Genomic DNA, 13920 nt, shown 5'->3' on the forward strand with positions numbered 1-13920 from the left:
CGGATTAGAAGGTAGGTAAAGTTGGTTAAAAGCAGCTAAGGTTGTAATGAGGTGTTGACAGTTTATTGATAGTGGTAGGCTTTTCTGGTTGCGCTTGTAGGCTTCAAATGCAGAGGACAATCTTTCATTATGTGCTAAAGTAGTGCGTCCCTGAGTATGGGAGACACATGAGAGAAATTTTGGAGATAATTTTATGATGCGAATACAGGAGCAAATCAAAGAAGAATATCTTGTGAGAACATGAGAGGAAGGTAGCAGATGATTATGAAAATATCTACACAGAGATAGCATGCACAACAATATATCATAATGCAACTTTTAATATTAATTTTTATTGTATAACAAACCAGTAAATTATGGGAAATGGTTAACCAATAAAGAAAAAGTTTCCTAAGAGCTCTTCAGTTATCTGGGAATCACAATCATCTGGTAGGTCCTTGGTATTGCCCCATTTTTATTTGGTTCTGGGGTGATTTCAATATCCTCCCGGGCTACTACTGGTTTCAGATTGAAATTTTGTAATATATTTGTCAGAAAGAGAAATAATTCCATCCGTGCCAGACCCTCTCCAATGCAACTTCTTTTGCCTGTGGAGAAGAGTTAACAAAAAATGGTTACTGGACAACCCAACAATTTTTAGCAAACCAATTCAAAACAAGATTACAACTTTCATAAGGCCTGGACACCACATTAATAATTGGTGTTGCAAAGTGTGGAACTTGTAATGAGTTTTATCTTCTTGGAGCTTGAGGCAAAAGCAGTGCAAGATACAACGCTCAACTGCCCCAACTGCATTACAAGGCTTTAAGCCTCTTTTTTGGTCAAGGAATAGTAAAGGTCATACAAGTTTTGAGAATTGTGTGGTATTGAGCAGAGACAAGGGACAATGACTGAACGTTGAAAAGTATTCAGTCTATCATGACCACAAACTTGTAAAGTTGATCATCATGGTTCTCACTACTGTTTCCTTTGCATCATTGCTTCCACTGCGTCGCCCATTTCTCTGTGCACATTATTTCTCGTTCATCACTACCACCTTTCAGATTTCTCATCTTCTAGTGACAGTGACTAATATCGGCTGCTATGCTGGCTAAATCTGGGTATATATTTTCTTTGGGTAGGTGCAGATGAGCATAGATTCTCTTATCCCATACAATCAGGCCAACTATGCAAATGACACTCTGATCAAACTCTGATCAGAGTGTGATCACAGTGTAATCTGATTGTCTCGGATGAGGAGAAGATGGAGAAAAAAAAAATCCTCCATCTTGTCCATTCTGTGATTGCGCGGAAATCAGACTACACTCAAATGCATCTGAGTGCAATCTGATGTTTCTCACGCACTCATTGACTTGCATGGCCAAGTGTGAGCTGAATATCGGATCAAAAAACTCAGGCATGCAGCTATTTTTTCCTTGGAGTCTGTCAGAGGGGTAAAAAAAAAAATTCAGACATGTGCACGGCCCCATAGACTAACATTGGTCTGAGTGCGATCTGATGCAAATACGCTAATCTGCATGAGCCGTTACGCAGGTTGGGTAGTTGACATTAGGCTAAGTAGGCAAAGAGAAGGCCACTCTTAATTGGATCCCATAACAGCTACTATGCCAATTACTCTTTTTCTTACCTCATTGAGGTCCAACCATGATAATTACAGAGAAGCCACTGATAGATTACATAAATTCCTTTTAGAACAGTACACGGGGGCTAAAAAGTGCAAGTTATGTGAGGATTATGGCTGACTGTTGTTGTCACATCTATAGCCACTTTTTCCTCTACTGGAAACCAATGACGTTTTTAGAAACCATATGAAAATCACATAAGATTTCAGTGCGGATTTCACAACTGAAATTCACAATAAAGTGCAAGTGCTCAATGTGAAAATCCATTCAAAATGTACCTTTTATGTGGGCGATACTTGTCCTGGTTCCGGCTAAATGTGATGTATTATGCTTCAACAGAATCAATGATCCCACTTGAAGCCCCCACAATGCCTATTATGCTTCAACAGAATCAATGATCCCACTTGAAGCCCCCACAATGCCATCAGTTAACAACAACTGTGATACACTGTTGACATTGACTTCTTTGATCAAAGAGATAAATCCGTATTGTGACTAAATTCTGCCTGTGAAATATCTGTCGAAGTAAGGAAACCTATGATATTTTAATTAACATCGCAAAAACATTACCTAATGAGAAAGGCACAAATGCTTCATTCTTCCGAAAGCTGCCATTGTTATTCAGAAAGTTTGTGGGATCAAATTGTTTTGGATTCTTAAAATATTTTGGATCCTTCAAGACGGATGTCAGCGCTGGAAAAATTACAATGTCCTGTAAAGATGAAAACCAGACCATGAACTTCACCTATAAGAAAACAAAACAAACACTGGACAGCACCATGGACCTATAGAATATTATAGGGTTTCTAGTCACATGACATTTTTTTTCTCTACGGTATTTGTCACTGTGGTTTATGGTTCACTTTCTTTGACCCTCATAAACCTATCTCTTTGGAGTTATGTGTATATGACAAGCCTATCTTTAAGAAAAAGTTGCTAGGACGTGCCACCATTATCCAACCCAGCATTGCCGTTCTCTCACTTCTGACCTTGGGAATGTGGTATCCTCGAAATGTTGTGTCTTGACTGGTTGCATGTGGAAGTCCCAATGGTGTGATGTCCGCAAACCTCTGAATTTCATGTATAACAGCGTCTGTGTAAGGCATCTTGACTCGATCTTCTACTGAAGGAGATTGATTCCTGTCAATCACATGATCCATCTCCTCATGAATCTTACCTATAACGATACACATTAGAATTCAAGTTTTTAGAGGATAACTAAACTATAAAATTCCTCTATTACCTTTTAATATTATATTATATGCATTACTGTGAAGCTGCATAGGACTTTATTGTATAGAAATAGCTAAGTGTCAGCAAAGAGGTGGTCATCTTAGGTTGTCCACATCAACATGGCTCTAGTATGGTTCTACCAAGAACTAACATTTCTTGGATTACTCAGTGCCGCATTGTGCTGAAGTTAACAGGTATTAACCAATTCCTGCTCATTGGCGGGAATTAATGACTGCTAGAGCATTTGGAGACAATAATTACTTGGATTCCAAGTTTTCTCTGAGAATAGTCATACAGTTATATGAAAAAGTTTGGGCACCCCTATTAATCTTAAGCTTAATGTTTTATAAAAATTGGTGTTTTTGCAACAGCTATTTCAGTTTGATATATGTAATAACTGTTGGGCACAATAATGTTTCTGCCTTGAAATGAGGTTTATTGTACTCACAGAAAATGTGCAATCTGCATTCAAACAAAATTTGACAGGTGCATAAGTATGGCACCCTTATCATTTTCTTGTTTTAAATACTCCTACCTACTTGTTACTGACGTACTAAAGCACTTTTTTTGGTTTTGTAACCTCATTGAGCTTTGAACTTCATAGCCAGGTGTATGCAATCATGAGAAAAGCTACTTAAAGTGGCCACTTGCAGTTGTTCTCCTGTTTGAATCTCCTCTGAAGAGTGGCATCATGGGCTCCTCAAAACAACTGTCAAATGATCTGAAAACAAAGATTATTCAACATAGTTGTTCAGGGGAAGGAAACAAAAAACTGTCTCAGAGATTTAACCTGTCAGTTTCCACTGTGAGGAACATAGTAAGGAAATGGAATAACACAGGGACAGTTCTTGTTAAGGCCAGAAATGGCAGGCCAAGAAAAACATCAGAAAGGCAGAGAAGAAGAATGGTGAGATCAGTCAAGGACAATCCTCAGACCACCTCCAGAGAGCTGCAGCATTAACTTGCTGCAGATTGGTGTCACTGTGCATTGGTCAACTATACAACGCACTTTGCACAAGGAGAAGCTGTATGGGAGAGTGATGCGAAAGAAGCCGTTTCTGCAATCACACCACAAACAGAGTCGGCTGAGGTATGCAAAAGCACATTTGGAGAAGCCAATTTCATTTTGGAAGAAGGTCCTGTGGACTGATGAAACCAAGATTGAGTTGTTTGGTCATACAAAAAGGCGTTATGCATGGCGGCAAAAAAAAACAGCATTCCAAGAAAAACACCTGCTACCCACAGTAAAATTTGGTGGAGGTTCCATCATGCTTTGGGGCTGTGTGGTCAATGCCGGCACCGGGAATCTTGTTAAAGTCAAGGGACGCATGGATTCCACTCAGTATCAGCAGATTCTTGACAATAATGTTCAAGAATCAGTGATAAAGTTGAAGTTACGCAGGGGATGGATCTTTCAGCAAGACAATGATCCAAAACACCACTCCAAATCTACTCAGGCATTCATGCAGAGGAACAATTACAATGTTCTGGAATGGCCATCCCAGTCCCCAGACCTGAATATCATTGAACATCTGTGGGATCATTTGAAGAGGCTGTCCATGCTCGGCGACCATCAAACTTAACTGAACTGGAATTGTTTTGTAAAGCGGAATGGTCAAAAATACCTTCATCCAGGATCCAGGAAATCATTAAAAGCTACAGAAAGCAACTAGAGGCTGTTATTTTTGCAAAAGGAGGATCTACTAAATATTAATGTCACTTTTCTGGTGAGGTGCCCATACTTATGCACCTGTCAAATTTTGTTTGAATGCAGATTGCACATTTTCTGTTAGTACAATAAACCTCATTTCAAGGCAGAAACATTACTGTGTCCAACAGTTATTACATATATCAAACTGAAATAGCTGTTGCAAAAACACCAATTTTTATAAAACATTAAGCTTAAGATTAATAGGGGTGTCCAAACTTTTTCATATAACTGTATCATTCAAGAGTCTGAAAAAAAAACATTGTTGCAAAATCCTTGCAGTTTTTCTATTCCATAAGTGGAATGATATTAGAGGATTGGATCAGCAAATGTCCTAAACTAAGGTACTGTAGGCGATAAAATTTAGGGGCCATTTTATGTTTTTGCCAAACACTTTTATAAATATGTGCTTGATTGGTTCTCCGCTTTAGACAATTCCTACTTGTTATACTGTAGTCACACGGCCGTAGATTCTCTCACGTGAGAGAATCGGGCTGATTATGCTAATGTCACTTATAACAAACTCTGTCAGAGTTTGATCTGAGTGTCATCATATATAAGTTCAAACTCGGGTATGTTACAATTTTTTCCTTGGAGATGGATTAACATGGCGACAAGTGCTATTCGTCAAAACAATAGATTGCACTTATCTCATTATTATGGTTCACTGCATGAAGCCTTTGAAGGGTCCATTTAAAATAAAATGATCACAAAGTGCCCCCTGCTGGGTCCAATAGTTGCAAAAGCTGCTAGTGTTTAATGTTCCATAAACTCATCCAAAGTGAAAATGTGGCATTCCACAATGCCCATTCCAATCAATGGGTTGTCTTTGTAGAGCAGAATAGGACAGGTACTACACCGCGAGAGATGCTCTTATTAACTGTGCTCCTCTATGGCAAAAAGATGGGAGATCCTAAAGGGAACCCCTCTTGTTTACTCCTAAATAGTGTTTATGAAGACTGGTTTTGTAAGCTCGACAACCTCTATAACGACATCCATGTCTACAGTTACATTTAGGTTGAGCCATACTACTAAAACTTTTTATGCTTTCCCTTTATGAAATCTGTGATCTTCATGAAATAAATCTTCTCATGTTAGATTGGAAGATCATTTCCCTTTGAAAGATTATTCTAATTATAAAAATGTGTCCCATTCACTTTAAACAAAGAGCAAACACGATATAACCAACGAACAGGTGTGCCACATTCTTTTTTTGTGGAAAGCAGCCGTGTTTTTATAATTGTTGACAGCCTCATTAGGTTTTACCAACCCTCTGACAAAAAAAGGGAATGCTTACTTTCCACGTCTGGATATTTGAGAAGGTAGAGTAAACCATTCTTCAGGGTTGTGCTCGTCGTTTCTGTGCCAGCGAAAAAGAGGTCGATGACCGTGCCAAATAAATTATCAAAGTGGAATTCAGTGTTTGGATTGCTCTTCTCCTACGAAGTCACAGATTATTTTTAAATTTCTGTCGTAGACACTTTATAATGAGCAATATACTATATATTGTTTTTCTCAAAATAAACTAAGGCCACCACCTTTATCTGCTCTATTACCGCAGTCCATTGACTTACAGTACAGACCAAAAGTTTGGACACACCTTCTCATTTAAAGATTTTTCTGTACTTTCATGACTATTAAAATTGTACATTCTCACTGAAGGCATCAAAACTATGAACTAAAACATGTGGAATTATATACTTAACAAAAAAGTGTGAAACAACTGAAAATATGTCTTATATTCTAGGTTCTTCAAAGTAGCCACCTTTTGCTTTGATGACTGCTTTGCACACTCTTGGCATTCTCTTGATGAGCTTCAAGAGGTAGTCACCGGAAATGGTCTTCCAACAATCTTGAAGGAGTTCCCAGAGATGCTTAGCACTTGTTGGCCCTTTTGCCTTCACTCTGCGGTCCAGCTCACCCCAAACTATCTCAATTGAGTTCAGGTCTGGGGACTGTGGAGGCCAGGTCATCTGGCGTAGCACCCCATCACTCTCCTTCTTGGTCAAAGAGCCCTTACACAGCCTGGAGGTGTGTTTGGGGTCATTGTCCTGTTGAAAAATAAATGATGGTTCAACTAAATGCAAACCGGATGGAATAGCATGCCGCTGCAAGATGCTGTGGTGGCCATTCTGGTTCAGTATGCCTTCAGTTTTGAATAAATCCCCAACAGTGTCACCAGCAAAGCACCCTCACACCATCACACCTCCTCCTCCATGCTTCACGGTGGGAACCAGGCATATAGAGTCCATCCGTTCACCTTTTCTGCGTCGCACAAAGACACGGTGGTTGGAACCAAAGATCTAAAATTTGGACTCATCAGACAAAAGCACAGATTTCCACTGGTCTAATGTCCTTTCCTAGTGTTCTTTAGCCCAAACAAGTCTCTTCTGCTTGTTGCCTGTCCTTAGCAGTGGTTTCCTAGCAGCTATTTTACCATGAAGGCCTGCTGCACAAAGTCTCCTCTTAACAGTTGTTGTAGAGATGTGTCTGCTGCTAGAACTCTGTGTGGCATTGACCTGGTCTCTAACCTGAGCTGCTGTTAACCTGCGATTTCTGAGGCTGGTGACTCCGATAAACTTATCTTCAGAAGCAGAGGTGACTCTTGATCTTCCTTTCCTGGGGCGGTCCTCATGTGAGCCAGTTTCTTTGTAGCACTGGATGGTTTTTGCAACTGTACTTGGGGACACTTTCAAACTTTGCCCAATTTTTTGGACTGACTACCTTCATTTCTTAAAGTAATGATGGTCACTTGTTTTTCTTTACTTAGCTGCTTTTTTCTTGCCATAATACAAATTCTAACAGTCTATTCAGTAGGACTATCAGCTGTCTATCCACCAGACTTCTGCACAACACAACTGATGGTCCCAACCCCATTTATAAAGCAAGAAATCCCACTTATTAAACCTGACAGGGCACATCTGTGAAGTGAAAACCATTTTTGGTTACTATCTCTTGAAGCTCATAAAGAGAATGCCAAGAGTGTGCAAAGCAGTCACCAAAGCAAAAGGTGGCTACTTTGAAGAAACTAGAATATATGACATATTTTCAGTTGCTTCACACTTTTTTGTTAAGTATATAATTCCACACATGTTAATTCATAGTTTTGATGCCTTCAGTGTGAATGAACAATTTTCATTGTCATGAAAATACAGAAAAATCTTTAAATGAGAAGGTGTGTCCAAACTTTTGGTCTGTACTGTACATCTAAGCCCCGAACTCTTCTTACACATGCCACAAAATACCTTATATACTTCTGCCGTAGGGTGCAGTCCGTGGTCTTGGTACCTCCTCAATCCCTGCAGCTGTCATCCTCCTGGCTTGATTGGTTGGGATGACGCGTCCTACATCAATCACAAATCATAGATCACCGTGAATCTTGTACAGGCACTTTATACTAAGGACAGAGCAAAGTCCTGTACTGTGTATGCGCTGGCACGGCTTCACTTCCAGGTCAATAGGTACCAGTGCCAGCACATTATAGAACCTTGCCCTGCACTTACTCTGGTAGATCATGGAGTGCCTGCGCAGACCAGCGCTTCAACTGCACAGGTACAAGATTCACAGCAATATGTGGATGACATTGGATGCATCATCCACATCAATCAAGCCAGGTGGATAGCAGTTGCAGGAATTGTGGATGCATGAGAAAATAAAAAAAAAAAACCTTCGGACTGGACTGTGCACTTTGCCAGAAGAATGTAAGGTATTTTTTGGCATATGCAGGGGAAATTCAAGGTTTAGATACAGGTCAATGGACTGCAGTAAAAGAGTAAATAAAGATGTTGGCTATTGTTTATACTGTGGAGACTGTTTCCCTTTAATACGTCACCTCCTCCATCTTTATTAGAAAGCAGTCAATGAAATCCCGAGGATAATTTGGGTCAAGTGTCACTTTGTGATTTTCCAAGGATTCTGCAATGAAGTCTTTCAGTTTCTCCAGATTTGTAAATATCTTTTGGTGGGGTCCGGGAATAAAGCTGAGGGTCTTGGGAAAGATATTGAGAAGCTGAAAAAAAAATCATGCAATATTTGATCATTTTGCAATCCCTTCTATAGTAGGGCAGGTTAACCAAAAACTTTACCAAGAGTTGCGTAAAATGTTAACTTACAATTCCCCAAGTGGAAGACATAAGTAGAGTTATTTCTTTTAGTAAGGAAAGAAGGGTCCTAAATTTGACATCTTCATAATCAAAACGTTCTCCAAACACAACTGAGCAGATAACATTAGAGACAGCCAAGGTCAGCATATGTGTGGGGTCAAAGGGGGTGCCTGGAAGGAGATGTTCAAATCTATTAAATTGATTACAGATGTCTCCTTTCTCAGCTTTGATCTTGGCTTGACATACAAGGTGTAAAGTGAGATGACTAGCTAAAAAACAAAAATATCTGGCTATGTCCTGTTCTGTTGCTCACTTCCTTACTTTTGTTGATCAGATGGAGTTCTGTGTAGCGTTGGTGTCTCTGCCTCCTGCCCGGCAGAGACGCCTATCCACTCACCGCCATGGTCCCAGTCCGGCGCTCCCTGCTCCTCCCTCTGGCCATCCAGCGCAGTCTGCCCAGTGTGCGTGCACCGCGCGCAGATCCATGGGCACTGAACTTAGGGCGCTCGCCGTCCTAAAAAGTCCCCGGCCAATGGTCGGAGGACTGCCCCTATTTAAGGCACCTCCTCCAAAATGGAGGTGCCTGTGCAAAGTTGTTGTTTGTATTCTTACACGCTCTCCAGCCCTCAGGTCTATCAGCCATGCCCGCCAGCCTGTCTATCAGGCGTGCCCGCCAGTCTTCCTACTAGCCATGCCCGTCAGCCAGCCAAACCTGCCTGCCTGCCTAGCTGAGTTGCCTGCCTGCCTTCCTGCCTATCAGCCATGCTCATCTGTCACCCTATGGGCTTCGGCTTTCAGTCCCGTGGGAGTCGCCTGCTCTCACACGAGGTCGGTCCCGGAGTGGCACCTGGTCCACCTTCCCAGTCCCTCCTTGGTTCACGGAGTCGATTAAGCCGCCGTGTAGCCAGGGTCGGTCCGGGTAGGCACTTAGTCATGCCCCTCTGGTCCCTCCTTGCATCACAGCACAGAGGTTCCACCACCCGCACCCGTAACATTCTGTAGATCGGACACCCATGATAGATAGTCCTTCAAAGTATACCCCGGGTAAACCTCTTTTGGTTAAATGCTCATTATGCAGATATTCATGTGGAAAATCCACAGCGTAATGCAGTAGCTGCTAAGTTATTGACACCTTAAAAATCTCATCTACACGTTGTTGAAATTTTACACAAGCTTGACACTGTGACACATTGACAGTCTTTGTCAGGGGCTTGTTCTGAAGTCTTCACTGTTATCATTACATTCGCACATAAATATAACAGTCCCTTAGAACAAGCCCATGGCTCATGGCGCAGGAGAATTGCTCCAAAAACATCTGAAGGTGTGGGCTGGGGCTTGTGATTTTGCAGGACAGATAACAGCAGCTCTTGCTCAGGAGTTGACAGGAAGGGGAAAGTAAGCAGCTGTCTAAGTGCTTTATAAAAATCAATGGACTGGAGAGCAGAGGATGTGAACTCAAGAGTTAACCCCTGTTCCTGCCTGCAATGCAATTACTGCGCATATGCAACCAGGCTTTGGTGGAAAGTCTCCTTGGAAAGAAGCTTTAGGCTATGTAAGATAAAAGCAGGAGAATGATAACAGATAAGTAAGTTTGCAGTTGACTGATTTATTTTATTTTTTTGCTGTCTAACTATTTCAATTTCATTACATAAAAATATTCCAGGTAGAGATAAAATATATAATAAACCATGTGATATATGGCGTTTTATTTATATTATTACACTAAATTATAGCATAATGTAACTCAAACTTCAACCCCTCATCGACACATCTCCTCGTCCGCTTTGTTGACTCACCTCCATTCTTCCCAATATCTTCCGTCAAGTATTGCGCTTCTTCTTGTATACGTTCTTCAATGCTCCTTTTCCCCATTCCAAAATTTCTCAGGGTAGAAAGAGAAAATCTGCGCAACTGTTTCCATCTTTCACCACTGGTCAATATCACTCCTATGGTTAGAAGACAATAAACAGATATACCCGTACTTCTCATTATCAAGTAACCGCTACAACCATTTAGGGTTGCAACTATTTTGGCATGTTAAATGTTTCAGTCGACTAGAGTGCAACATTTTGGTGCACATTTTTGGCACAAAGTAAGCCGACCAATAATTGGTGTTTACTAGTGTTGAGCGAGCACTAAAATGCTCGGGTGCTCGAAGCTCGGGCCGAGCTCGCCGTGATACTCGGGTGCTCGACCCGAGCAACGAGCCCAATGTTAGTCTATGGGAGACTCGAGCATTTTTGCGGCGGCTCTCCCGGCAGTCTTTTAAAAGCCTAACAAGTGCCCAAAACGATAGTGACAGTGCTCAAATGACATGGGGACAGCATGTGGATCGCCCCAGGAAGCATTTCTGACCCCCAGGTCACTGCTGTCAACAACGTGGTCAGAGGTATTAAGCCACTTTTACAGGCTCAAAATAAAACGTTCAAAAACGAAAGTGAAAGTGCTTTCCTGTGAAATATGTTAAGGATAGTGTTGAGCGATACCTTCCGATATCAGGAAATATCGTATCGGATTGGATCAGACCGATACCTAAAAAGTATCGGATATCGCCGATTCCGATACAGGAAACCAATGCAAGTCAATGGGACACAAATATCGGAATGAAAATAAACCCTTTCTTTCCTTGTAGGTTAATTCTATATGAAGTAAAACAACTAAGAATAATGTAGAATGTATTACGCGAAAAGCCGGCAATTCATCAGCGGCATACACCGGTACCCGACAATTTACAACAGAAAGAATAGAGCTTCACACATAGATTAGATAGATAGAAACATGTCAGTCACATATATATGAAGTACAGTGACAGTGTTGCTTAATGTACTTGTCATTTAGTGTAAAGGATTTATTTAAAAATATAATAGTGTTTTCATGCACCGTCTCTTTAAAAAAGCCGGCCGGCAATTCAGCAGCGGTACCCGACAATTTAGAATAGAAGGAATAGAGAATCATACATAGATTAGATAGATAGAAACATGTCAGTCACATATATATGAAGTACAGTGACAGTGTTGATTACTGTACTTGTCATTTAGTGTTAAAATAAAGGATTTATTTAAAAAAAAATTTGCGTGGGGTTACCCGTAATTTTAGTCTCTAGCGGAGGTTAAGCAGACGGCTGGGGCAGATGTTTGAAGCCTGGGAAGGGGGTAATACCCACGGAGCTTCCCAGGCTACTAATATCAGCCCCCAGCTGAATACCTAGCCTTTACTAGCTATTAAAATGGGGGACCCCCTCAAAAAAATGATGTGGGGCCCCCCCTAATTTAATAGCTAGCAAAGGCTAGGCAGACAGCTGGGGGCTGATATTAATAGCCCAGGAATGGTGCCATGAATATTGGCCCCCTCCCAGGCTAGAAACACCAGCCGTCAGCCACCCCAGAAATGGCGCATCCATAGGATGCGCCAATTCTGACACTTAGCCTCGCTCTTCCCACTGCCTTGTAGCGGTGGCAGTGGGGTAATAGGGTTGGGGTTGATGTCAGCTTATAATGCCAGCTGACATCAAGCCCAGGTTAGTAATGGAGAGGCGTCTACAAGACACCCCCATTACTAACCCCATAGTCAAAGTTAAAAAAAAAACACAAACACCCAGAATAAAGTCCTTTAATTGAAATAAACACACAATTCTTTATTGTTCTAAATTAAACTCTACTTACCATCACGCCCATTCCAGCTGAAGCCAGCGATCTCCTGCAATAAAAGAAAAATAATAAAGCAACATCATCCTTACCTTTCCATGGTTCCCAGGACAGCTCCAGCTCTGCTACATCGAGATGACAGGCTGGACCGCAGCAGAACGCTGCCATCCAGCCTGTCATCCCGCAGACACTGAAAAGCGCAGGCATGCTTGCGCTCCTCAGTGTCTCTCTGTGACGGCATCCAGATGAGCCGAGTTCATGTCAATGAACTCAGCTCACCTCATGCACGTCACTGACAGCGTGGGAGAATTCTCCTGCACTCAGCGCTTCAGCATGAGAACGCGCCATTTTCTGGGGTGGCTGCGGACTGCAATTTGCAGCGGGTGGGGCCCAGAAAGCTTGGGCCTCCCTGCGCTGCAGATTCCAGCCCCCAGCTGCCTAGTTGTACCTGGCTGGACACAAAAATAGGGCGAAGCCCCACGTATTTTTTTTTTAATTATTTCATGAAATAATTTTTTTAAAAAAGGGCTTCCCTATATTGTTGTGTCCGGCCAGGTACAAATAGGCAGCTGGTGGTTGGGCGCAGCCCGTTCCTGCCTGCTGTACCTGGCTGGACACAAATATAGGGCGAAGCCCCACATCAATTTTTTTTTAATTATTTCATGAATTTCCTGAAATAATTAAAAAAAAATTGACGTGGGGCTTCGCACTATATTTGTGTCCAGCCTGGTACAGCAGGCAGGAACGGGCTGCGCCCAACCACCAGCTGCCTATTTGTACCTGGCCGGACACAACAATATAGGGAAGCCCTTTTTTTCTTTATTATTTCATGAATTTCATGAAATAATAAAAAAAAAAAATACGTGGGGCTTCTCCCTATTTGTGTGTCCAGCCAGGTACAACTAGGCAGCTGGGGGATGGAATCTGCAGCGCAGGGAGGCCCAAGCTTTCTGCCCCCCCCCCGGTGCAAATTGCAGTCCGCAGCCACCCCGGAAAATGGTGCGTTCATAGAAGCTGGATGCTGTACCTGGCTGGCATACAAAAATATGGCAAAGCCCACGTCAAAATTTTTGGGAAAAATTAATTAAAAAATAAATAATAATTTAGGGACTGCATCTTTATTAACTCCTCAAATGTCATTTAGTGTTAAAATAAAGGATTTATTTAAAAAAAAATTGGCGTGGGATCCCCCATAATTTTAGTCTCTAGCGGAGGTTAAGCAGACGGCTGGGGCAGATGTTTGAAGCCTGGGAAGTGGGTAATACCCACGGAGCTTCCCAGACTACTAATATCAGCCCCCAGCTGAATACCTAGCCTTTACTAGCTATTAAAATTGGGGACCCCCCCCAAAAAATGACGTGGGGTACCCCCTATTTAATAGCTAGCAAAGCTAGGCAGACAGCTGGGGGCTGATATTAATAGCCCAGGAAGGGTGCCATGAATATTGGCCCCCTCCCAGGCTAGAAACACCAGCCGTCAGCCGCCCCAGAAATGGCACATCTGACGCGCCCCCTGGGCCATATTCTTTAGGGGGAATATCCGGAGCCGGATCAGATGGGAGTTGTAGTCTTCCGAGTGGCTGTGACCCGGTCCGTGCCCAGGGTGTCAAA

The 13920-nt window shown here is 42.0% G+C and overlaps 1 protein-coding gene across 4 annotated transcripts in view; it reads right to left on the reverse strand.

The window, feature by feature from the left end:
• Positions 1-302: 302 nt before the first annotated feature.
• LOC141154977 (cytochrome P450 2A5-like) overlaps positions 303-13920 on the reverse strand; it is a 70649-nt gene continuing 57031 nt past the window's right edge. For all 4 annotated transcript variants that reach the window (XM_073641561.1, XM_073641562.1, XM_073641560.1 and 1 more), the window contains 7 exons: positions 10463-10612; positions 8676-8836; positions 8396-8572; positions 5861-6002; positions 2612-2799; positions 2193-2334; positions 303-587 (listed from right to left, as the gene is read on the reverse strand). In XM_073641561.1, coding sequence (XP_073497662.1) covers positions 406-587; positions 2193-2334; positions 2612-2799; positions 5861-6002; positions 8396-8572; positions 8676-8836; positions 10463-10612 — 1142 coding nt within the window. In that variant the 3' untranslated portion in view covers positions 303-405. The remainder of the gene's footprint in view (positions 588-2192; positions 2335-2611; positions 2800-5860; positions 6003-8395; positions 8573-8675; positions 8837-10462; positions 10613-13920) is intronic.

The sequence above is a fragment of the Phyllobates terribilis genome, unplaced genomic scaffold, assembly GCF_046119375.1.
Source record: "Phyllobates terribilis strain yellow unplaced genomic scaffold, ASM4611937v1 Scaffold_7__3_contigs__length_470593459, whole genome shotgun sequence".
Classification (NCBI taxonomy): Eukaryota; Metazoa; Chordata; class Amphibia; order Anura; family Dendrobatidae; genus Phyllobates; species Phyllobates terribilis.